The sequence below is a fragment of the Babylonia areolata genome, chromosome 7 (genome assembly GCF_041734735.1).
Source record: "Babylonia areolata isolate BAREFJ2019XMU chromosome 7, ASM4173473v1, whole genome shotgun sequence".
Lineage (NCBI taxonomy): Eukaryota > Metazoa > Mollusca > Gastropoda > Neogastropoda > Buccinidae > Babylonia > Babylonia areolata.
In genome coordinates this window covers 28,414,199-28,441,259 of record NC_134882.1, presented here as the reverse complement: position 1 = coordinate 28,441,259, position 27,061 = coordinate 28,414,199, and the positions used below count along the sequence as shown (strand labels likewise).

The 27,061-nt window shown below is 41.8% G+C and overlaps 1 protein-coding gene across 1 annotated transcript in view; it reads right to left on the bottom strand.

Annotated features, from left to right (window-relative positions):
• The window catches only part of LOC143283942 (sodium- and chloride-dependent glycine transporter 1-like), a 68,370-nt gene that overhangs the window by 12,095 nt on the left and 29,214 nt on the right, over positions 1-27,061 (bottom strand). The window contains exons 7-10 of the mRNA XM_076590398.1: positions 26,566-26,700; positions 24,776-24,879; positions 13,039-13,163; positions 11,935-12,047 (exon numbers count right to left, since the gene is read on the bottom strand). Of these exons, the coding sequence (XP_076446513.1) occupies positions 11,935-12,047; positions 13,039-13,163; positions 24,776-24,879; positions 26,566-26,700 (477 nt within the window). The remainder of the gene's footprint in view (positions 1-11,934; positions 12,048-13,038; positions 13,164-24,775; positions 24,880-26,565; positions 26,701-27,061) is intronic.

Genomic DNA, 27,061 nt, shown 5'->3' with positions numbered 1-27,061 from the left:
TTGATCGCTTGTTCGTAAACCACAAACCCACTATTATGAGGTGCAGACTGAAATGATCATGCAGTTATTATAAGGATATCACTGCGTGTTCTTGGCGACGTCACTCCACCAGTTTGGATTGCAAACTTGCCAGTTTGATATCTGTCCTAACATTCATGTAGTCACAGTATAGGGTCGGTATCCCTAATTGCAAATGATCCAGTCGAAGCGACCAGCTCAATTAGTCAATATGCGTGGACTGTAAAGATAACATCTCGTGAAATAGTCAAACGTAGTTCTTTTGTTGTTTTTTTTAAGTCTTTTTCGGATTGGTTGCACCAGGAAAAATTCGTCTGCTCATCAGTTCTTTTCGGTCGACGTTTTGTCGACGTTTGAAATAGCAGGGGTGTCTGATGGTAAATGCGAACGGGCAAGTCTAGTTGCGAACTACGGCTTTAGGTACATATAAACCATTAAAACAGGAGGAGGAGGTCTTTAACTCATTAGACATAACAATGATGTTATTGGAGCATCGCACCAGACTGTTGGTTTTGATCACACATGCACACAAACACATAAACAGACATTTGAACACACACACCCCACACCGCACACAAACACACCCTTTTGAGAGTGCTCAGTTGATGATAATAATAATAATTATTATAATAATGCACAATATTTCTATATGGCACGATATCCAGCACCAATGCCGCTCAAAGCACTTTACATCATCCAATTGACTATAAACATTAACATGCCTAAAAAAAACAACATCTCTGACAATGGAAAACATCCAGTGTGTCAAAAAGCACATTTGAGTGATGAATCAGATTCTAAAAGCTATAAAGTAAATAGGGCTGGCTTAAATTAAAAGAAAATGCATTTCATAGAACACACACACACACACACACACACACACACAGTGTAACTCAACACGCTTTGTCAGGCCTCGAGAAAAAAAATATATATATATATAAAATAAAATAAATAAATAAATAAAATAAAATAAAAAATAAAAATAAATTACAATAAAAAATAAAATGAAATAAAATAAATAAAATAAAAATAACAAAAATTAAAAATAAATTAAAAAAAATAATAATAAAATAAATAACAATATATATTTTTTTAAATTAACATAAAAGTCACATTCTTTTTTTTTTTTTAATCCATTGCATCATATACTTATTACTGCTGAAGTGCTTCCTGTGTATGAGAGTGACAAGGTAATAGTGTTGGTCAAGCATAATAATAATGCTTAGTCCTCTATAATGTGTGTGCATAGTATTCTCTTGTGGTGATTACAAGATATTGTTTGATTAATATCAGTTATCTGTTAAAACCATCTGATATGCATCACAGTCTGGTAAATTGTCGTACTGTTCTGCTTTTTCCTATGTGGCTTACTCCAGTATCATGCCACTTGACAATTGATTTATTTGAGTTACACTTTGACACAGCATAAGCATCACTTAATCTATACTGTTAGTGTACTGTAAACAAATCACTATAGCCTTTGCCACCTTTAACATACTGATTTAATGTACTGTGAATTTCATTAGGATGTCAGTATAATTATGGTATTCACAAATGCATTATCTATGTTATGTTGCTGCCTATTCCAGTCCCACTGGTGGTCTTTCCATTGTAAACATAAACAACATAAACCCCTACCTTAATCAGCTGGTCGGTTAAGCATGTTACAGTGTGTAGGCAGTATCATCTGCACCCCCACCCACACCCTGTTTCCATTCCCTACACTCCCAACCCCCTGTTCTTCTCATCTCCCTACCCATTCGCTCTGCAGTTTATTCTTTGAGACTGGGCTGACACCTTGCTCTGCTCCCCCCCACTCCCTCTGCCCCCTCCCTTCACATCCATCTTTCTCCCCTGTGGTTCTTTACCCTATGATGTCATGCCAACACCATGCCCCACCCCCTTCTGCGTATACTCCTCCCCCTTCACTCCTTGGTTGGCTGTCTTTGGTCAGTGAGTTTGTTCAGTCACTGGGACCAACTGTCAAGGTACCTGCTTTGGCAGGCAGTGTGGCGTGCGGTTATGTTGATGCGGTAATCCCCATGCTGTTGTAGTCTGTTCAATTATCGCTGTCCTCGGGACTGAGCACAATTTAAGCTAAGACGGTTTTTGATCTAATGAAGATGTGGAAATATTTGTGCTGTTGCATACTATGGTCAGAACATTTCCTGTGTGGCAGTCTGTCTTTAAGGCCGCCCCCCATGTGAGCATACACAGTAAACCAAACATGCGTGTATGTGCATCCATGAATATACAAATATATGCATGGACACATGATCTTGTAGCCTGCAACCACACACTCGCGCAAGCAAGTTTGTGTGGATATCCAGTTGGCTATACATTTCAGCAATTACATGGTTGTACAGACTTAGTTCTGAGGGGCCGGAGGTGGACGGGGGGTTCGGGGTGTGGGAGGGTAGGGGGGCGGGTGAGGGGGGGGGAGCACGGCTCACGTGTAAGCCATGTGTGCAACCCACATATACATACACTGCAGGGGCAATGGATTGTCTTGATTGAAGCATAGGATGGACTGCAATCTTTAATTAACCCCCACCCCATTCCTCTGCCTGGCATTGGTGCGGCGAATTTGGTGGGGGCACGCGGGCTGTTTGCTGACATTTTGCCAGGTTTCAAATGTCGTCTAGCTGACCGACATGATTACTGTAGAAAGCCCTTGTTTCATACCTGCAGATTATGGTTGTGTGCTGATGTTGAAAGTGTTTGTAGACCATCAGCTTGGTTCACAACTGAATCATATTTCTCATTCATGCTTATCAGTGGACTACACAGGGTCATATCCAAGCTGAAAACACTTTCAATCTCATGACATAGTGGAAAATTGGCTTATGACAATGCGGTCAGACAAACATATTCCCAATTACTTGGACAAATGTAACAAAGAGCGACTGACAAACTGAAGGTCAAGACAAAGAGCGACTGACAAAGTAAAGGTCAATGGTTTATTCTAGATGTAGCTGGCCGACTGGCTAGGCTCCCAAAGACTTGACACAATTCAGTTTCAGTTAGTTTCTCTAAGAGGCGTCACTGTGTGTACAGGACAAATTCATAATTATATGCTACCAGACAGGTGCCTGGCCAGCAGCAGAAGGCAACACTCTGGTTGCCATGGGTTCATGTTCAGTGCGCCAAGTGCATGCTGCATACGGGACTTTGGTTTATCGTCTCATCAGAATGACCAGCTAGACATGCTAAATTTGATTTTCCAGTCAAACTTGGAAGAAAGGGCGAGAGCGGGATTTGCACCCACACCCAAACGGACTCTCTATATTGGCAGCTGAGCGTCTGAACCTTTCTGCCACCTTCCTTCGGGACACAGCCACTGAGCATAGTGGCTGGCACATGATGCAGCAGACGACACAATCAGTGTAAGAGAGCAACAAAATAAAAATGAGAACAAAGGAGAGAAAAAAAGGAAGAAAAAATTACTGAAATATATATATCGAAAATATGCGACTTCATTTCAAGATGTCAAAATATGGCTCTGATTCATGCAGCACGAAGTTGGCCTTCTTATTTTAGCTTTGCGACAGGACCAGTATGGATCCATCCACATCATGCCGTCAGCGCGGTAAATTTGTTACTATGTCAATGATAATACCACTTAAAATATTTAAAACATGTTGTTATTTTTCATATATCAATCATTCATTACATATTTAAGTTCACTGTAAAGAAAATTAAATCAAAACAAACAAAAACACAATATGTTAACATGTTGGGTTTTATCTAGTTCAACGAAGACAGTGTACACAACTGAAAGTAAGCGGGTGCGAAAGAAAACAGAGTCCGCACTTTCAACCAAAATATATATATCTCGCGCTTCGTATATTTTTGCCCCTTTTTGCTATGTTAAATGTGATGTACAGTTATATCGGGCACATTACAATTTATTTCTTTTGCAATTTTTATCTTGGGATTTCTTTCTTCTCTTTGACTGCTTTCCCAGTCTCTCGCGTCTGATGTCATTCGCGTAGTGATATATAGACGCTACGCCATTTAAAACTAGAATCCCAATCATCGAAAAGTTATTTTTATTTTATTTTCTAAATAAAACTATATCCATGAATCATTCACTCCCACAGCATGTTTGTTATAAGTATGCATACTTAGATTAGTTAGAATAAATTTCATTTTATCTTTTGCTGGCTATATTTTGACAAGTTACACTGAGGATTACGTCATTTCATTTCTTTGTCAGAAATGATAATCCATTCTTAAATCTTACATTTGATCGCTTATATTGTTGGTTAACCACAAACGTGCTGTTATGAAACGCACACTGAAATTATCAGGAAAATAAGCGATATACAGATATTATGCGTGTTGTCATTGTCAACTCATGCCATTCACCACTGATCTATCTTTAGATCAGCGCCTTCTACAACAACCCGTTTGGATTGCAAACTAGTTGATTTGATATCGGCCCTAACATTCATTATGTAATTATCTCATTTATCTGATCAGAAAAGTACAAGTATTATAGGCCCGTGTTGTTTAAATTGTCGTGATTCCTTCTCTAAATCAGTATAAATATTATTAGCGTTTGCCAAATTTAATAGCAGTTTTCAGCTCTGAACTTGTTAAAAGCGCTCTATTTCAGGTGCCTTAACTCGTTTACAAATTCATCTTTTATATACAAAATTTCATTTTATGTTATTAGGATTGTGTTAAAGCCGTTCATATGCAAGCAATCCGTTGCATATCAATTCAGGGATCATTTAGAAATCTATCACTGAACATCCAGCAACAAACAAATTCTCCCCATTTCCGACCTGGCAAGTTTCGATTGGATGTAGCCAGTTGGTTGCTGTATTTACAGTCTGGCTGCCGTGTATGAAATTATAACGTGACGCTCTCCACCGTGTGTAGACATTGTGTTATGTGCTGATAATTTGTTAGTTGTACGTTCTGACACATTGCTTGTGTTCATGTATAACTATGTTGATTGACTGAAGGTGAAAACTTGGTTTTGTTTATTGCTTTGACACACAGTAACAAGGTTATGTTGGTTTGAATTTCCGTTATGCTGATGTGGTGTGCTTTTAGTTTTTGGTTAAAACTACTTATTCTTTTCACAGTCACTGAGTCAGTGTTGATAACTTTATCAGTCACCTTCACTTGGTTCTAAAACACTTATCTATTAACACTGGTCAGCTGAGGCATGCCAGTAAGAGCGATTTAAAGGTTAGGCTGTTCGTATCCTGCATTCAGTGAAGGCAATTTAATTGAAATGTAGAACAAGTGCCATGATTAGCTGAGTTTGGCTTATTTGATTTAGCTGGATACTTTAAGTCCATTAAGGCATTAGCCAGCGACATCACTCAATGGTCAGGCCATTTGCTGGCTCTTTAGATCATTGTATAGAACATTGACTTATTATTTCATCCTTCATTTTGCCAATATCTGACACTAAAGTAATTTCTTCCAAAATATTGTTTATTATTGATGCTTTGCTTCATATACTGATGTTATTACTGCTTAAGTGCTTCATATATATATATATATATATATATATATATATATATATATATATATATATATATATATATATACTCATGGGGGGCGACTTTAGACTGCCCCACAGAAAATGTTCTGACCATAGTATGCACATTTTTCCACATCTTCATTAGATAAAAAATCCTCTTAGTATAAATAATTATTGTGCTCTGTCCCAAGGACAATCAGTGAACAGACTACATCATCATGCATGCATCAACATAACCGCACGCCACACTGCCTGCCATGGCAGGTACCTTGACAGCTGGTCCCAGTGATTGAACAAACTCACTGACCAAACACAGCCAACCAAGGAGTGAAATGGGAGGCGTGGATGCAGCAGGGGGTGGGGCATGGTGTTGGCATAACATAATAGGGTAAAGAACCACTGTGGAGCAGAGAAGGTGGGAAGGAAGGGGGCGGAGTTGGGCAGAGGTGGGGGAGCAGAGCAAAGTATCAGCCCAATCTCAGAGAATGAACCGCAGAAGGATTGGGCAAGGTGATGAGAAGAACAGGGGAAGGGAGTGAAGGGACAGGGGAGGGAATGGAGACAGGGTGGGGGTGGGAGTACAGATGATACTACCTGCACACTATAACATGTGTAACTGACCAAGTGATTAAGGTAGGGGGTTTATGTTGTGATGAATCGGGTTAAAGGATTAGATAGGTAAAAGGGGCTAAAAAGGGATTTAAAGAATTAAGAGAATCTAAAGGATTCACACAGGCCATGAGCATACATAGGCCAATCACAAAATGTTTTCCATTGTTTTATTTACAATAACAGGAGAAAAGAGAAGACAGTGCACACGAAAGATACAAATACATAAGTGCATTGTCAGAAATGTAAGTGGTTAGTGAAACCACATGTACACACATTACAGTGGAAAGACCACCACTGGGACTGGAATAGGCAACAACATAACATATATAATGCATTTGTAAGTACCAAATATTGACATCAAATGATATTCCCAGTTCATTAAAACAGTATAGTAAAAGTGAAAGAAGGCTAAGGTGATTTGTTCACAGTACAGTGACAGTATAGATTAAGTGATGCTTATACTGTGTCAAAGTATAACTCAAATAAATCAGTTATCATGTGACACGATACTGGAGTAAGCCACATAGGAAAAAGCAGAACAGTATTACAATTACCAGACTGTGATGCATATCAGATGGTTTTAACAGATAACTGATATTAATCAAACAATATCTTGTAATCAACACAACAGAATAATAAACACACACATTATTTTGTATTTGTATTTCTTTTTATCACAACAGATTTCTCTGTGTGAAATTCGGGCTGCTCTCCCCAGGGAGAGCGTGTCGCTACACTACAGCGCCACCCATATTTTTGTATTTTTTTCCTGCATGCAGTTTTATTTGTTTTTCCTATTGAAGCAGATTTGTCTACAGAAATGGTCTGAAGAGCCAGCAAATGGCCTGACCATTGATTGGTGTCGCTGGCTAATAACATAATGGACTTAATTAAAGTATCCAGTTGAACCAAACAAGCCAAATACCAACTCAGCTAATTATGGCACTTGTTGTACATTTAGATTAAATTTCCTTCACTGAATGCAGAATAGGGTGCCTAGGCTGACCAGTGTTAAAGGTAAGAAAAATGCATGATCCTTTCAGCAACAAATGTTTAAGAACCAAGTGAGGGTGACTGACAAAGTTATCGACACTTCATGTCACTGACTGTGACGTATGAAAGAATAAGTAGTTTTAGCCAAAATCTAAATGCACATCAAGTCAACACGACGTGAAAAGGAACGTATTCATCACCATGAACCACTCAGACCGGTTCTTTACCCTATGATGTTATGCTGACACCGTGCCCCACCCCCTTCTGCATCCACTCCTCCACTCCTTGGTTGGCTGTCTTGGGTCAGTGAGTTTGTTCCGTCACTGGGACCAGCCGTCAAGGTACCTGCCATGGCAGGCAGTGTGGAGTGTGGTTATGTTGATGTGGTAATCCCCATGCTGATATAGTCTGTTCACTGATTGCTGTCCTAGGGACTGAGCACAATTTATGCCAAAGGGTTTTTGAAGTAATGGAGATGTGGGAAAATTTGTGCTGTTGCATACTATGGTCAGAACATTTCCTGTGGGGTGGTCTGTCTTTAAAGTTGCCCCCCACCCCCTTTCACATACAAAGATGGGGTTGGTGATGGCATCTTTTTGTCTGAGCTAGGGAGAAATCTATGTAAATGTTATCATTTATTGGGTTAACTGTCATACCTAGAGTTTGTATCTTCCTCCTCCCACCCCCACCTTGATGATGATGATATCTTACCTACCCCCTCCACTCACCTTGTGTCATGTAATTCTTGTCACAGAGTATGTACAACAGAGGATTTTGAATCGTAGCAAATAAGATCAAGCAGTTTTGGAAAGAGTGAATCAGAATGGGGTAGTGAATGTGCTAGCCCATCACTGCTTGTCACTAGCACAAGTCTTGTGAGCAGACTTTTATGAGCATCAACCAAGAATTAGTGAGCAGGTAAAGGGAGATAATTAGCAGATAACAGATAGCAGAGTGAAATTTGGGGTGACTGCAACATTCTTAGGAACAATACCCTACTTTCATGTTCAAAGTGGCATTAGCCAGGTTCAACTTAGTCAAATGCATCCTAACTGAACTTTGAACAGTTTGATACAGAGAAGGGGTCCCATGTAGGTTAACAGAATATGAAGTTGGAAAGCATTCATTTTTGTGCCCATCAATCTCTGTATCAACACTGTCAGATATGTATACATGTAGAGTAGCATACATGTATAATATCATAAATAATAACATGAATCATTATGGCATGTTCATAGGCATATTGCTAAGACCGTGTGACAAGTTAGACCACAGGTTAAGCAAGAACTGAAATTAAAAAAACATAAAACATTAATTTTGCAATTATGACATGAAAACAGAAAGCATTGCTAAGGCCATATGACAATGACAGGTCATAGGAAAGGCAAGAATACACCGAAATGGGAAAAACATGAATAATACATAACATTGTAACTGTCTTTGTAAAATGTTTATCTTCAGTGCCAATACACTGGTAATGGTGCCCTGGATGCCAGTTGTGTAGATCGCCTTGGTGCAGGATCTGGTGGCAGTGGAGTCAACTCTGGTGCAGCCTACAGGGTTGATGTCCTGGGTTTTGGCCTGGATCTGACCAGCCACACACTACTGTCAGTGTCAGTGTCACAGTCAGACACCTTGCCCTGGTGGTGCAGTGGGGCCAGATCTGTAGGCATGACTGGTGGTTGTTGGCTGTTCCTTGGTGGTGTGGGGCTGACTACAGGTGGGTTAACCACCTGTGGGACCACAGCATCAGGTGTGGTGCTGTGATGCCTCCATCGTCTGCGCCTCCTGCATTACTGGTTTGGAGCTGGAACTGCTGGTGTCAGCCCATGTTGCCTGTGTGTGTAGTGGCAACACACTGGTTGTGAACTGGAACTGGCGGCTGGTGGTCAGCCTTCTTTCGCCTGGCCTTCTGGTAGCGCCACTTGTGGCGACACTGGTGTTCTGTGTGGCTGGACCTCTCACACTAGATGCAGTGTGGAGGGTCTGGGGCCTGGTCAGCAGCACAGTGGCGAGGATGAGGGACTGGTACTGGAGGATGTGGGTGGTGTGCTGGCATGGGGGACTGCAGCTGACGTCGCAGGCTGGTGTTTTCAGTTGTGAATGTGGCCAGCTGAACTTCCAGGTGGACAATAGTGGTGTTGCCAACATGTGGGCAGGTGTTGTTGGCATTGCTGTCCTCCCTCAGCCATTGCTGAACCTCCTTCTTTGCCGCCTCGAAGGTGGTGTCAGGGTGGTCTTTGATGAAACACCTCACATCACGCCTGTAGCCAGCTGAAGGCCTCTGGCAAAGGTGTTGCAAAGGATGGCTGCTGGCACCTGGATGATCCCATATTCAGCCTTGGTGACAATGGTCCACAGGTACCAAAGATGGGACGCGTTCTCTGCCACTGTCTCCTTGGGCTGCTGCTGTCTGTTGAAGAAGGCAGCTGCAAGGGCTGTGGCGCTGCTCTCCCCAGTTGTCCTCAATGATGCGAGGGATCTTGGCTGGAGTTTCCTCTTGTGTTGCTGGCAGCCTGACAATCTGCTGGCGAGTTCAACCTGCAAGGGCTGAGATCAGCCAGAGAGGCTGTTGCATCATCCAGGGGCAGCAGATGGATGATAAGTCTGGCCTCCCAGATGAAATAGTCTACTTCTCTGCTGGCTTCCTCTCTGGATGGCGTCGGGAGTTTGGGCAGGAAGTTAAATGGGGCCATGTTGATGGGCAACGTTACTTTTGCGTGGACGTGAAGTACCTGCTGCACTGTCTTCTCTCTTCTCTTATGTTAAACTATCCTATGTGACTGTTAATGCAACCTCTTGTCCCTTTATGATCTTAGCTCACAGCCCCAAGTTGTAACAAACGAAAGAGTGGTAAGGGGGTTTAATTTGTGGGATGAATTTTGAATAACTGGATTAAAGAATGAAAGCATTAAAAGAAAATATGATTTTGGATCTATATCCTGTTGGCGATGCCACTTTTGTAATTGTCTGTGGCCGAGTGGTATATCATAAAGGGTTACAAAACAAATACTGATTTAACTAAATTAGACAAGATATAAAGACAAAGGATAGAAAAGTTCCGCACACAGGCCAGAGACATATGGAGGCCAGTCATGAGGGCTATTGTTTTATTTTACAATATTAAGAGAAAAAGATAAGAAAGAAAACAGTGCAGTAGAATGTAAAGCAGCAGACTGCGATGACTGAGCATGTGGACACAAGCACATCACCGGTGATTCTGACCAGATGGAAGCCTGACAGCTTTCAATTCAAATTTGAATTTGAATAGCGTACGCTGCATGAGTTACCTCCACATGTCACCAAACCAATGAGTGGACACCGTCACAACAGTGAAACTGTCATCCGGTTTGTCACGCATTATGAGTGAGTCACTGAAGACCGGCGGGTTAAGGCGTCTGCTATACAGGTTGTGCGTGAAGCAGTTACTGTAGCCAGCTGAGCACTTGGTTACATTTTGTTATGATGTTTGGTTACTATGTTTGGTTTAAATGGTGTTGTATCTTGGTCCACATAAATGAAGTTTGTACTGATTTTGTGTCATGGTAAGTCAGTGATTTGTCAGTTCTGTAACATAAACACTGAGTAATATGGAACTGCAGAAATGGTATGTGTTATTATTTTGTAAAATTAGCTACTTTTGGGGTGAGCTACTACTAAAGTTGGTTTTGAGGTATTACCTACCTGTTTTGTATATTAGATGGTGACGGTTGAATTTGAAGTGAACAGATCTGCAGGTGAACATTGCATCAGTGTGTGTTGAGGATTTATCATGTGTATGTGTGCACATGGGTGTAACAGCATATTGTTATGGGACACATATTTGGCTTGTTGGTCCCATGGGGAGTAGTTTTGTTATGTGCCAGTGGTATACATTGTTCAAAGTGGGAAAGCACACTGTAATGTGGTTGAATAGCTGGTATACAATCAGAGCACTGAGAGAGTCAGTTCTATGTTGTTATACATGGTTTGCTGTTTTCCAGAGACATGCTGGTAGTAATGATTTCCATGTAACTGTGCCAGTCAGACACTTTGTGGAGACAAAGTGGAGAGCAGTCTGGTCAAAAAGGAGGCACACATTTGTTATTATATGGTATTTATATGACTTGATAAGCACTGAGAGTTGTATTGGTCAGTCATATCTTTGGTGCACAGTATTGTATATCACTTTTGGGTAGCAGGTAAGCTAAATGAAGATTGTTTTACCTCACATAGATCTCTGTGTGAGAAGAGTGCTTACTGTTCGACATGCAGTGAAAGGTGCTGATATGTGTTTAGGCCAGATGACATAAGTTGAATATTGATTGTTATATCAGCCTTTCATGTCAGTGATGTCCAGGATGTTTTGATATTATTTTGACCAGGATTTTGGTTTTGTATGTTGCAGGCATGCTACTTTATAGGATGTGCTTAACTTAGGGCTGTGTGTTGCTTAGATCTGCTTGAGTTGGTGCTGTTATGTGCTGTTCAGTTCTAATTTTGTTTAGTTCTAGTAAACACTTTATATATCAAACAAACAAACAAACAAAAACCCACTCCATGTGGCCCTGCTATTGGGATGAGGAGAGAGTGTGAGTGTGTGCATCCACCTGTCCTCTACCTGCGAATCAATCCTACTACTTCTCTACCCTTCTCCCTCTTTTTTTATTTTCCTTCCCCCTTTTTGCACACAGAAAGAACCCTATGAGGTACATGGGGGAAAATCAGGAACAAAAAGGCGAACAAACCATAGCGACAATGTCAGTGGCAAAATTACACGGTGCATAATGAACGTGGATGTAAATGAAACAAACAGACGTATTTACCTGACTGTCCAGCCCCAGAGTGAGAATCATGAAGAAGAAGAGGAAGGCCCAGAGAGACTGGGCCGGCAGGTTGGTGATCCCATCCGGGTAGGCCACAAAGGCCAGGCCAGGGCCTGTACAGGACATGATAATGATGATAACAATAATAACTATATTATTTTTATTGATGTTATTATCATTATAATCGTCATCATCATTATTATTAATATCATCATAATATGATGATGATGTAGCACCTGTCTTCGGTTAGAGACCAAGAAATTAGAATCAAGTGCTTTACAAACAGAGTCATTTGCTCAATAGTTTTCCTTCCTCGATAGAGCCTAACGACAGCTGCCTACAGGTGCTCATCATTCGTTTCCTGTGTCATTCGGTCAGGCTTCAGTCACCCGCACAAAAACGTGTATACCATAATTGAAAATAGCTATATGGCACATTAACATCACCAGAAGTTAATCATGGTCTCACCATATGGTCCTACATATACAGAGGCTGCCACGTTAGAATTAGCCCACTCTGTGAGTGAGAGATCGATGCTCCTATGGCTACATTGAAGATGGTTTGGTTGTAGTGATCAGCCACTGGCTGGATCCACAGATCTCCTCCTCCCATAAATACAAGTTCTTTCTCGTGAACCTATAGTGTGGTAGAGGTGTGTGTGTGTGTGTGTGTGTTAATCTCGTTTCTTTTTTGTTTTTTTAATACATGTAGTATGATACAATGTAAGGTTGCAATTATCGCAACTGATCAACTGTCAGTTGGAACAATCATTTTAGAAGGGTACGTAACTGGTGATTTCGCATTTTGTTCCTCGACAATGATAATGTAATGTTCATGATTTTTTTCCTAATCTGGTCATGGATTTGTTTCTCAAATCGAGAGAGAAAGAGAGAGAGAGTGCTGGTGGAGACTGTTATAATCACATGCTACTAAAGGAAAACCAGCATATTATAGATAATTTGTTCTGAGACTTAAGTGTTGTTGAATTTACAGAGAAATGATACGGTACAATTGGTGCAATTCAAGACACGATGCGAAACAACACAATACGATACGACACAATCCAAAACAGGTGACAAAATCGAAACCACCAAGGGAGCTCACCCGAATCGGCGACGTCGGCAACATCCTGATTGGTGACGTGGGCCATGTGACCCAGCAGGGAGAAGATGGCGAAGCCAGCAAAGATGGACGTGCCACAGTTGATCAGCGCTACCATGATGGCATCTCTGTCAGCCCATAGACACTAACAATTAGGGTAGGTATGCCTAATTAATAATAATAATGATAGTATTTATATAGCGCTGAATCTTGTGCAGAGACAAATCTAAGTGCTTTCACACCAGTCATTCACATGCATGCATAACTCTAAAACTGAAGAAACTGAAGACAAGGAAGAAGCAGGGGAGGGAGGCTATCTTGTGAAGAGGTGGGTTTTACTGCCAGACTGCGAACGATCCAGTCAAAGCGACCATCTCAACGTGTACACTGTAAAGATAACATGTCCTACAATAGTCAAACGTAGTTCTTTTGTTTTTGAAGGCTTTCTCCGACAACTGGTTGCACAAGGAAAAGTTCTCCAGCTCATCCTTTTCAACGTTTTGTCGACGTTTGAAATTGCAAGGGTGCCAGAGGGTAAATGTGAACGGGCAAGTCTAATTGCGAACGATGGCTTTGGGTACATGTAGACAATTAAAACCGAAGCAGGTCTTTAAATCATTGGATATAACATTATCAGAACATTGCACCAGACTACACAAACGCACAGACAGACATTTAGACACACACCTCACAGCACACAAACACACCCTTGTGAGAGGGCACAGTAAGTGTGCAGCATCGTTCGCAAGTAGACACACGTCAAAATATATGGTCCAATTGCAAACGACACTATTTTGCAGATTCCTGCCAAAAGTGACGTTCTGATCTGTCACCAATATGCTTTCTTAAATTATCCCAGCACGGGTAATGCGCATTCAACATATCTGATCAAATCAACTGTTTTAAAATGAGACAAACAAGAATTGACAGCAACAAGTCCTACAACTTGCTCCTAGGATTTTCAGAAAAAAAAATTAAGACTTCTAATTTTATTTGACAGAAACAAACTGAATTGTGGAGAAAAAAAAGAAGTAAATTATGGCTTATTTTTTACCACTGACAAATACTCACAAATACTGATACATGTGTTGATTAATGTGTCAAACTCATTTTTCACACAGTATCTGTTCAAAGTGTCATTCAGCCAACTTTCATACAGTCAAGAATTAATATTGCTGTAAAGGTCCATTTGTAGAGAGACATTTATCTATTGATAATTTGAAAGTAATTATTAATTATATCATTCACTTAAAAAATCAATTATCTGCTTATTTGCCTTTCTATTTAATTATATGAAAACATTACCAACAATACCATCTCTCTCTCTCTCTCTCTCAATATATATATATATATATATATATATATATATATATATATATATATATATATATATATATATATATATGTAAAAAGTGTTTGAGAGTGTTGTGGTTCGACTCCAAGAGAGAGAGGAGTTATGCAGGGGAGATATAGAATCAACTAATGATGCACTTACTCTCTCCTCACATCAATAGCAGGGCCATATGGAGTGGTTTTTATAGAGTGTTTACTTTTACAATATACATGGGAAATCAGCACACACACTAAGCAGTTCACCCTACTTAGCAAAAGCAACTTTATTTAAGCAACACACACTAAAGCAGCACACACTGCCTACTTCAAGTACTTCCTACAAGCAGCATCTACAAGCTGCACCTACAAGCAGCACACAGTAAAAAGTTCACCCTACACCTAAAGCAGCACACCTGGAACACAAATACACAACCAAAACCCAGGTCAGATAAAATCTGAAATATCTGGATATCACTGACATAAAAGGCCTATACCCTCTCAGCACCTTTCATCACATGTCCACCAGTATGCACTCCTCTCACACATAGATCTATGTGAGGAAATACAAGCTTCATCAAGCTTACCTGCCACCAGCAGTGACATTACCAATTACCATACTGTGTACAAAACATATCACTGACCAATACAACCCTGTGTTCCAACTCATGTTACCCATCATTCAATTAAACTGTGTGTTACCATTTCCAAACAAAATCTCTTTGCCTTCACAAAGTGTCCAACGGACACAAGTACACGTATGGAAATCATTACTTCCAACATATCTCTGGTAAACAGAATGTGCAACAACACAGCACTGACCCTCAGTGCTCTCATTGTTAATCAACTCATTAATCACATTACTATGTTCTTTCCCACTTTGAACAAAGTAAACCACTGACACATAGCACAACTCCTACACATGTTATCACAACTACCAACAATCAAACATGTGTTCCACAACACTTGCTGTTACCCCCATGTGTGCACACACACACACACACATGAAAAACCCTCAACCCACATTGACAATGTGTTAGCCCATAGATCTGTTCAGTTCACACTGAACCAACACCACCTACTATATACAAAACAAGTAAGTAATACATAAAAAATATAGAACAAGATATCTGTAACCAAATAGAAGGGGGGCGGGGCTCAAAAGATTTAGGCTAGTACTGCCCTCACTTAATGGGTAGCTTTCACACATTAACCCCTTTTCTTTCTGCAAGCCACAAGATCAACTTAAACTGGCTGTTCACTGACATAAATCATAGTTTCCAAACACAAATAAGTTATCAACATAGCATAAAACCATTACAAGTTGTGTACTCACAGCCCAACAAGGATTTCCTTGCTCCTTACATCACTGATCAGTCAGTCACCCTGTGTCAGTCAGTTTTTCTGGGAGACAGCTAAGAACTGGCTTTGCTGACTGGTTTTATCCCTCCCCACAACATACTATGCATACTTATGCAAGCTACAACACTCACTCCCCCAACTAGTTGAACTGAAATAACCAATCTTTGCTTGTCCTAGTGACATTATGTGAATGACTGACAGATTCACTGCTTAATCCCAATTCGTCCAATTCAATAGATTGATCTGATTCGCTACAATTCAACCCACTTGTTTCTATAACATTCTGTGACAACAATTTCACCCGTTTACGTCACAAAGAGATTGGGGAGACAGGACAATACAAGTCTCGGCATGTTAGCGGGCATGATCAAAGTTCACATTAGCATAAATTCTTCCTAGCTTACGTTCCAAAATCCCGCCATCTATCTCAGCCGTGTTTGTGAACAGGGAGATGGGGAATGACTCGAAAGACAGGCCGCCACACAGGATGTTCCGACATGCCATGCTCGTCTGTTTCGAACACGGGGATTGTGGCAGACATCACATAACTGCACGTGTTCCTACAGCTGGGGCGGGTGACGTGGCGTCGCTGACCAAAGAGGGCCGACTATATATATGTAGCCAAGCACTCAGCTGGCTTCATATACTGCTTCACACATGAGCTGAAAGGCAGACTCGAGCACAATGTGTGGCGCCATTCGAATTGTAAATGCAAAGCCCATTTTAAACAACTGCTCCTAAACATTTATTAAATCAAGTCTCTGTATCAGTCAATGCCAGACCATATCTGTTGTACTTACACACGCACACACTTTAATCAGTTAGAAGCATACTTCATTTTCAATTTCATCATTCGTCAGTGTACAGATTTCAACTGAGGCTAAGCTTAAGTCATTTTGTCTTTCTCGTTACACGTAATGCTACTATACAGTCTACAGCTCTGTATGTGACTGCTGTTGGAAACTAAAACCACACCATTATAGTGTTTGGATGAAAATCAGCATTTCAGCCAGCAAGGGCTTAGATCAACCAGAGAGAGGCCGCGTCATCCATGGGCTGCAGATGAAGAAACATCGCCCCATCAAGATGGCTTCAACAGACTTCCTGCCCAAACTCCCGATGCTATCCGCCGAGGAAACCGACAGTGAGGTTGATGACTTCATCTTGGAGGCTAAACTGATCCTCCATCTGCAGCCCCTGGATGATGCGGCAGCCTCTCTCTGGCTGATCTCAGCCCTTGCTGGCCGAGCTTGCCAGAAGATCATCAGGCTGCCAACGACAAATGTGGACACCACAGCCAAGATCCTTGCAGTTCTTGAAGAGAACTGGGGAGAGCAGCATGATGCCACAGCCCTTGCCACTGCCTTTTTCAACAAACAGCAGCAGCCCAAGGAGACTGTCGCAGAATACACGTCCCATCTTTGGTACCTGTGGACCAAGGTCAACAAGGTTGGAGGTAGGATGATCCAGGTGTCAGCAACCATCCTCCATGATGCCTTCACCCGAGGTCTTCAGCCAGCCGCACTCAGGCACAATGTCAAGCCCTTCATCCATGACCACCCTGACACCACCTTTGAGGCAGCAAAGGAGGCCCAGCAATGGCTGCGGGAGGACAGTCACACCTACGACACATGTGCAGGTGTAGACAACACCACTGTTTCCCACCTACAGACTCAGCTGGCCACACTTACTGCTGAGGTCACCAGCCTGTGACGGCAGCTGCAGTCCCCCATGCCAGCACACCGCCCATATCCTCCAGGACCAGTATTTCATCCTCGCCACTGTGCTGCTGACCGCGCCCCAGAGCCTCCACACTGTGTCTGGTGTGAGAGGTTTGGTTACACCAAGGACCAGTTTCGGCACAAGCGGCGCTACCAGAAGAAGGTCAGGCAACCAAAGGTTGAAGACAGACAACCAGCCACAACTAAGCAGAGACAACTGACAACATGTGCTGTCAACAAGCAGCATGTCACTGCCAACCTCAAACCTACCTGCCAACAGCACCTGCGACCCAAGTTGCCACTAGAAGAGCTGCACAGACAGCTGGCTGACCCCACCATTGGGCCATGCCAGCCCTCTGCTCCAACTGGCAGACCAATGTGCTGACCCAGCAGCATGACAGACATATATGCAGGAAGGGTGTCCTGCATCAACAGGTGATGGACCCTAACCGTGGGGTGTCTGAGCAGTTGTTGCTTCCCAGCAAGTTCTGCCCCCAGGTCCTGTCATCCATATGTCACTGGTCACCAGGGCTTCCAGCAGGCTGCAGAAATGCTGCAGCCCCAGGTCTACTGGCCTGGCATGTACCGCGACCTGGAGCAACACTTCTCCAGTGGCCTATCCAACAGCAACACCACCCAGCCTGCCTGCATCCACACCCAGTCTGTGGGAAACAGGTCAGTCCTATCCTCTGCAGCAGCACCAAGACGCCACAGACAGCACAGGCACAGACGCAGACGACGGATGCACCAGAGCACCACACCTGATGCTGTGGTCCCATGGGTGCTCCCACCTGTAGTCAGCCCCACACCGCAGAGGCACAGCCAACAAATACCTGTCACACCTACAGACCTGGTCCCACTGCACTGCCAGGACAGCAAGGCATCACACTATGACACTGACACTGACAGTGACAGTGGTGTGTGGCTGGTCAGGCCCACACCAAATCCCAGGACTTCCATCATGCATGCTGCACCAGAGCCGCCTCTGCCTCCACTACCACCAGATCCTACACCAAGACGGTCTGTACAACTGACCTCTAGATCACTATGATTTCTCTAATGTGGGACCGGTGAAGATACATTTTACAGCCAGAACAGTTACACTGCAAAAATGAACAATCATGATGCTGATACTCATGTTGTTTGTTGTTGTTGTTTTTTAATTCTTGCTAAGCTGAAAGTGTTATGTTATTTTTCATATCATTCCTGTTCATGCTTAATTCTGTTTTCATTTTCAGATATTTCTGCAAAATTAATGTTTTATGTTTTTTTCTTTTCTTGTTTAACCTGTGATCTAGCTTGTCACATGATCTTAGCAATGCAAAGCATGTCTATGAACATGCTCTCATAATTCATGTTGTTATTATTTATGCTATTATACGTGTATATCTGACAGTGTTGATGTATACACAGACTGACGGGCACAAAAATGAATGCTTTCCAACTTCATAGTGTATTTACCTAATTGGGACCCCTTCTCTATATCAAACTATTCAAAGTTAACTTGGGATGCATTGGACTAAGTTCAAACCCATAGCTTATCCTGGCTAATGCCACTTTGAATACAGAAGTAGAGTGTTGATCCTAAGAATGTTGCAGTCACTCCTAAAAACCCTTTTGTGACTGCCCGTCTATATGTATGTATATATGTGTGTGTAATAATAATAATAATAATAATAATGGTACTTATATAGCGCTAAATCTTGTGCATAAACAAATCAAAGCGCTTTCGCACCAGTCATTCTCACGCAAGCATAACTCTAAAACTGAAAAAAAAAAAAAAAAAAAAAAAAAAAAAAAATCTAAAAAGACAAGGAAGAGGCAGGGAAGGGAGGCGATTTTGGGAAGAGGTGGGTTTTAAGGCCAGACTTGAAAGAGCTGAGTGTGGAGACTTGACGAAGCGAAAGAGGAAGTTCATTCCAATTGCAAGGTCCAGAGACAGAGAAAGAACGGTGGCCAACAGTCGAGAGTTTGAATCTGGGTATGTGTAAGTGGAGTGGATCCGAAGCTGATCGTAGTGAGCGAGATGGAGTGTAGAGGTGAAGGCAGCCACAGAGATAGGAAGGGGCTGATTTGTGAATACATTTGTAGCATAGAGTGCTGATCTTGTACTTTATTCGGTGTGAGACAGGGAGCCAGTGGAGATGTTGCAAAAGAGGAGTGGTGTGCTCAGATCTTTTCTTTCTGAGGACGAGTCGGGCAGCAGAATTTTGTATGCGCTGAAGGGACTGAATGGATGAGGCAGGCAAACCAGACAATAGAGAGTTACAGTAGTCAAGGCGAGAGAGAATGAGAGAAACGACAAGTCTAGATGTTGCGTCAGTGGACAGATATTTCCGGATGGAACTGATGTGCCGCAGTTGACAGTAGCAGGATCGACATGTCTGATTGATAAATGTTTGCATGGACAGTGTGTTGTCAAGGACAACGCCGAGGTTCCTGACTGAAGTGGACAGAGGGATGGATGTACTGCCAAGTTTGATTGTATTAGTTGTAATGGAAGAGAGTTTTTGTTTAGTTCCTATGATCATTGCTTCAGTTTTGTCCGCGTTCAATTGTAACTTATTTAGAGTCATCCAATTTTGAATATCCAGGAAGCAGTTAGATGTTTCTTGCAAGAGCGACAACAGTTTTTCAGGTGTATCACTCTTCTGGAGTTGAGTGTCATCAGCATAAGAATGATGACTGACATTATGGCGGTTGATAATTTCAGCGAGAGGAGCAGTGTACAGTGTGAAGAGCACTGGGCCTAAAACAGATCCCTGTGGGACTCCATGTTCAATTTTGACGGGTTCAGACTGGAAATTATCAACAATGACAGACTGGAATCGATCAGTGAGATAAGATTTGAACCAGTTTAGAACAGTGCCGTTGATACCAAATGTAAAATGAAGACAGGAAAGAAGGATTGAATGGTCTATCGTGTCAAAGGCGGCTGACAAGTCGAGAAGAGTGAGAAGGGAGATCTGTCCTGAGTCGGACGCTAGCAGTAGGTTATTCAGGATGTGGAGGAGAGTGGTTTCGGTGCTGTGGTCAGCACGATAGGCAGACTGAAATGGGTGGATGAGATTGTTGAAACAAAGGTGATTGTTGAGCTGCTTCAGGACGGCTTTTTCAAGGAGTTTGGACAGGAATGGAAGATTAGAAACTGGTCGATAGTTTTTCAGAATGTTTGCGTCAAGGTTGGATTTCTTCAGAAGAGGCCGGACTATTGCAGTTTTGAAAGTGGATGGAAACGTTCCAGTGAGAAGGGATGAGTTGACAATGTTGGTGATTGTAGGGAGAAGCTGTGAGACACACTGAGAAAAAACAGAGGCTGGTATAGGATCGAGCTCACAGGATTTTATTGTCATTTCTTTGAGGATTTCATGGACATCTGTTTCAGTTAATGGATTAAAGGAATGGAGAGGAGTGCCGTTGAATTGAGGATCAGGATGAGTAGGTTGGAAAGGCATTTGGTCTAAGATGGTACGAATATTCTGGACTTTGTCAAGAAAGAAAGAGGAGAAGACATTGGGGAGTTCAGATAAAGTGTAGGCAGAAGGAAGAGGAGTCTTTTTTGCAGTGCCGAGAAGATTTGACATGATAGTGTAAAGAGATTTGGTGGATGTGGCATCGAGAACTTGAGAAGAAAAGAAGTTTGTCTTCGCTGATGAGATCATATGTTTGACTTTATTTATTTGTTTTCGGAAGATTTGATTGTGGACTTTCAGTTTTGTTGATCGCCATCGCCGTTCCATATATATATATTTCTTTTATCATGTCAGTCTTACATATGCATATTTTAGCCATTGTCATGTTAAACTTTGTAGACTTTGTACATATTTTACGAGACTTAGTCTTAAATTTCATTATTTTTTATTGTGAAGCATGGTGAGCCCCATCTGAGATGGGGGTACTGCGCTATATAAGCCTACATTTTATTTTATTTTTATTATTATAATTTCACTCTGCTATCAGTCATCAGCTAAGTTACCTCCCTTTACCTGCTTAATAAGTCTTGTTTGCTCAGCTAAGTCTGCTCACAAGAGTTACTAATGATTAACCATCACAGACGATGGATTTCAAAAGATGGGGGTAGATGCAGCCAAGCGCTCAGATGGCTTCAGATACTGCTTCACACACAAGCTGTATAATAGACGTCTTTTTCCACAGCTAACCTGTGGTCTTCAATGACTCGCGCATAATGTGTGGTGCCATTCGAATTGTAAATGCAAAGCCCCTTTTAAACAACTGCTCCTAAACATTTATTAAATCAAGTTCTGCATCAATCAATGCCAGACCATATCTGTTGTGCTTACACACACACACACACACACACACACACACACACACACTTAAATCAGTTAGAAGCATACTTGATTTTAGTTTAATCGTTCACCACTATACGTCATTATAGTGTTTGGATGAGAATAGATCAGGCATTTAAAAATTACAATGCCGTTTTTCATTTTCGACACTTAACGACAATCACTCCACAACTAGTGCTGCTTGACGGCATTTGGGTGAGCTGAAAACTGTGTTTCTGACACACGTATTTAATTAAATATCTCTTTTGTCTGATTAGTAAACTACAAGTATTATTTACTGGAAGAATTGTGGCAATTCCATCTTTAAATCTATTCCATTTGTGTTTGCCTACGTTAAACTGATTTAACGCAGTTTGTAATTTTCAGCGACAAGGTCGCTGAAACTGACCCTTTTCAGGTGACTTACATTAAGATTATAAATTCATCTTAAATAATCAACACTTCATTTTATACTCATTAGAAAGTAGGTGCTGGGCTGTTTCTTTTGCAACCAATCAGACGTAAATTGGTTCAGGAATCATTTAGAAATCTGTCACTGAACACCTTGTAACAAACACAATTCTAATAAAAAATTTTCCTGATTTGAGCTGATATGCTTCGCAGTACACGCAGGCGTAATTGAAGTTTGCTTAACTTGCATAAATAGCCACAGCAGGTGATGATTGTTCATTTCTCACCTGGCTGAGCTGGCTTACAGCTAGAGCCTGCTCTCTTTCTCTCTTGCTGTGTCACACACACAGTGTCTCACCGCACATGGCTGCACTGTCTTATTCTCTTCTTCTTCTCTTCTTTACTTAATATTGTAATAAAACAATAGAAAAACCCTTTTGCGACTGGTCGTCTATATGTCCCTGGGCCGGTGCGTGGATCTTTTCTATCGTTTATTACAGTAAATCATCAGTAATTCTTTTGTACCATCCCCTTTATGCAAAATACCACTTGATTCATAACAACACGGCTACAAAAGTGGCATCGGCATTGATGACAGGATAAAGATCTACAACAAAATAGATGCAAATTATATTTCTTTTTGTGTTTCAATTCTTTTATCCAAATTAAATCAAACAATAAATTAAAGTCCCTTACCACAGAGTGTACTTTGTTACACACACACACACACACACACACACACACACACACACATATATATATATATATATGTGTGTGTGTGTGTGTGTGTGTTGATCAATAAAGTTTTAACAAACTCACTCTCTAGGAGAGATATTGCTCACTGTAGTTTGTTTTAGGGCACAGAATTGAACATGAAATACAATCTGGACCACATCACAACCTTCTCTCCATTGTCAAATGCAGGAAAATGAAGGTAGGTATACGACTGGCCTTTGAACACTGCATGGACCTCGCACTCGGGCTCCACCTCTTCAAACAATGAAATCTTTACACCACCCAAAGCCCCAGCACTGAATAACAGGACTTTAAGGGGGCAAACCAGTTGGTCGTTAGACTCAACTCAGCATTGTTGTACGGCACGTGTGGCAGGATACCCTGGACCTACTTAGAATACCGTGCAAGGAACTGTAGTCACAGACCTAAAAATGAATATATTTTTCGATCAGTGGATTGTAGCCTACAAGAGGCCGTATTCAAGAGACCTTCATGCCTGCAGTTACATGTGTGCCTGCTGGTAATCTGCCTGAGGCAAGGCAAACTTCCCTAGGGTTAGCAATATCTGGTATTCATGAATACAAAAACCTACCTGCCCGTCTACAACCTGAAGGCAACTTACCCTTATTATGTGCCAAGGGTGACAGCCCATGAAGCAGAGGTAAATATTACAAATCCTGTTGTTGCCGTGGTTATTTCAAGGGAAAACAGGCGTTTTGTGGAGAGACCCTGTCTGGAATAAGGCCTCTGATAGTTTGATTCTATCCTTTGTTCACTTGGCAGTCAAAATTGACGTATTGAGACTGGCAGACGTCATTATATTCCACATGAATTACGTGTGTAGCTGTGAAGTGAGTGCACTTGCAAACGATAGATTTGGGATCCAGATCATCAAACTTTGTTCATTCCAGAGAGATATTTGAATCCAAACTCTGTTATCTTAGTTCATTTTTGCAATTAGCTGTAAAGCAGGGAGAACAATATGTCAGAATGTGAAAGTGGCCCCCTAGATCTGACAAGTTGCTGACTCAAATCGATGCTTTGCCACTGAAGCTTTTTTTTTTTTTTGCTTTTTTTTTTCCCCCCACTGTGGCGTGGTGCGAAGTGAAAGAGCATGTGCAGAAGGGAATCCCTGGATTTTTATTTATAGACCACGGGTTAGCTGCCTGAGTGCACTTTGTGTCTCGAATACAAAGATAACCTGGCCTTCAAGGCAAACTGTAACCGCGGGTCCCTGCCCTGTCAAGGCTAACTTGCCTTCAGGCAAAATGATTTTTGTATTGAATACGGCCATGGCAGACAGCAGAGGGGAAAAAATGGGAGGATATTGTTAAGGAGTGGATATACCTGCCTCTCATCAGCAATCTGAGGATAACTGAGGATCGAGGAAGGTGGCAGAATTGGTGAAGATGCTGAGCTGCCAATACAGAGAGTCTGTGGGTCTGGGTTCTATTCCCGTTCTCACCATTTCTCCCAAGTTTAATTGGAGAATCAAATTGAGTGTCTAGTCATTCAGATGAGATGATAAACCGACGTCCCATGTGCAGCACGCACTTGGCGCACGCATTGAAAAAGAACCCATGGCAACGAAAGTGATGTCCTCTGGCAAAATTATGTAATCCACTCTGATAGGTACACAAATATATAAGCATGCACTCAAGGCCTGACTAAGCCCATTGGGTTACGCTGCTGCCGAGACAGGCATCTGTCTAGCAGATGTGGTGTTGTGTATATGGATTTGTCCAAACACACTTGAGAAACTGAAACTGAGGATCAGATAAAGATGAAGGGAGCTTGTCTGAAAGTCATCAGTGGTGCACTGACAACCTTCTTTCCCTGGCCACGGCGCTAAGTCAAAAAGTAAGTAAGCAATGAGCATGTGGGCACATTCACCTGTAGCAGTTGTTCTTGAACTTGTTGTAGCTGGCCATGGTCAGCAGGCCCCCAAAGCCCACCCCCAGGGAGTAGAAGATCTGAGTGGCCGCATCTCCCCACACCTGTGGCCCAGTCACAGTCATCTTTTCAATCAAATACACGGTTCACACACACACAAAAAGTTAAAGGGGACTTGCATAATTATTTTTCTTCTTGGGGGTACTGTGAAATTATGCTGAATTTTTGACAATCAGTGTTGTGTGCAGCCAGTATTGAATGAGCACTACTCGTAACCAGAGGTATTTTCTTTGATTTCAACTTCCTTTTCTAACAACAAAAAACACACAGCTATCGTCTATAAAACACTGAACAACTGTAAATTGTTTTCTGAAACAACGATTTTTTAAACACATTTTCCAAAGTGTTCATGGTTCATGCATGCTGGAAGCAACTGTGTGTATGTTTTCGAGGAGAATACATTGTAGATCATGACTATAATTTAAATAGGTTTTCGAGTTAATGACATTTTATGAAGTGGTCCCTAACTTTCTGTGAAACTTGCACTTCTTCTGAAATCAACGAGAGAAGGCAAACAGCTATCACAATGACGACACCAATAACCGTGATAACAGAAACAACAAGAGGTGGTGGTTTTGCTGTTGTTTTGTTTTGTTTTTCATCTGGAGCCGTATTCAAGAGACCATCGTGCCTGCAGGAAAATGTGTACCTGCTGGTAATCTGCCTGAGGCAAGGCAAACTGCCAGAGGGTGTAAGCAATATCCGGTATTCAGGAACACAAGAGCCTACCCGCGGGTCGGTAAAATACTTTTGTGCATGACTGAAGACATCAAAACAAAAGCACAAAAAACAACAACAGTAGTTAAACTGAAGAAAAGAGAAGTGACAGCAACAATGATACCGGTAGGTTTCGTATAACTCCATTCAAGAGAAGTAACAAACAGCATTTGAATCCTCATTACAACAAACAACCCCTGAATGATCAAAGCTAAAGAAATCTGGGTTTTAACATCAATAATAACAATGATGATAATAATAATAACAATAATAAGAAGAAGAAACAACAGCAACAACAACAACAACATTAAGAAAAATTTTCTTTTTAAAATACAACGAAACATCTTGCACACATACCCCCAATAAAGTGATGAAAGTTTACCAATCATGGGCAATTAAAACCTACAAAGGTCAAGAAGAGAAAGAATCACAAAAATAACAACAATAGTATTAATCATTGTTTTAACACACACAGTTTCATTTTCTCAAGGAGGCGTCACTGCGTTCGGACAAATCCATACACGCTACACCACATCTAGGCAGATGCCTGACAGCAGCATAAACCATCGCGCTTGTCAGGCCGTGAGTGCATGCTTATATAGTTGTGTGCCTATCGGAGTGGATTTCTTTTTATATAATTTTTGCCAGAGGACAACGCTCGCGCTCTCGTTGCCATGGATTCTTTCTCAGTGCGTCAAGTGTGTGCTGCACATGGGACCTCAGTTTATCGCCACATCCGAAAGGCTAGACGCTCAGTTTGATTTTGCAGTCAAACTTTGGAGAAAGGGCAAGAGCGGGATTCGAACCCACACCCTCACGGACTCTCTGTATTGGCATCTGAGCGTCTTAACCATTCTGCCACCTTCCTCCTCGAATACGAACATCTCGAGTCCAGTGTTAAAACGTATACCGATATACTTCTATGTCTTAAACAGTTCTTCTGAAGAGACAACACAAACATTTCCTGCCGCCGATACAGTTCTGATGAAGCTAACTTCTATCTCAAAATGTACCTTTGCATCAGCCAGCTTGTCCCAGTCCGGGATGACGTAAAACCTGATGCCGTCCATGTGTCCGTCCAACGTCACACCACGCGCCAGTAGCACGATCAGGATGACGTAAGGGAAGGTGGCTGTGAAGTACACCACCTGACACCACACACACCACACGGTCAACACATGTATACACCGCAGGGCCAACACATATATGTGTACCGCAAGGTCAACACATACATACACCACAGGGTCAATACATGTACACACCACAGGGTCAATACATTTACATACCACAGGCTCAGCACATGTATACACACCACAGGGTCAATACATGCACACACCACAAGGTCAATACATTTATATACCACAGGCTTAACACATGTATACACACCACAGGGTCAATACATTTATATACCACAGGCTCAACACGTGTACACACCACAGGCTCAACACATGTGTACACACCACAGGGTCAATACATTTATATACCACAGGCTTAACACATGTGTACACA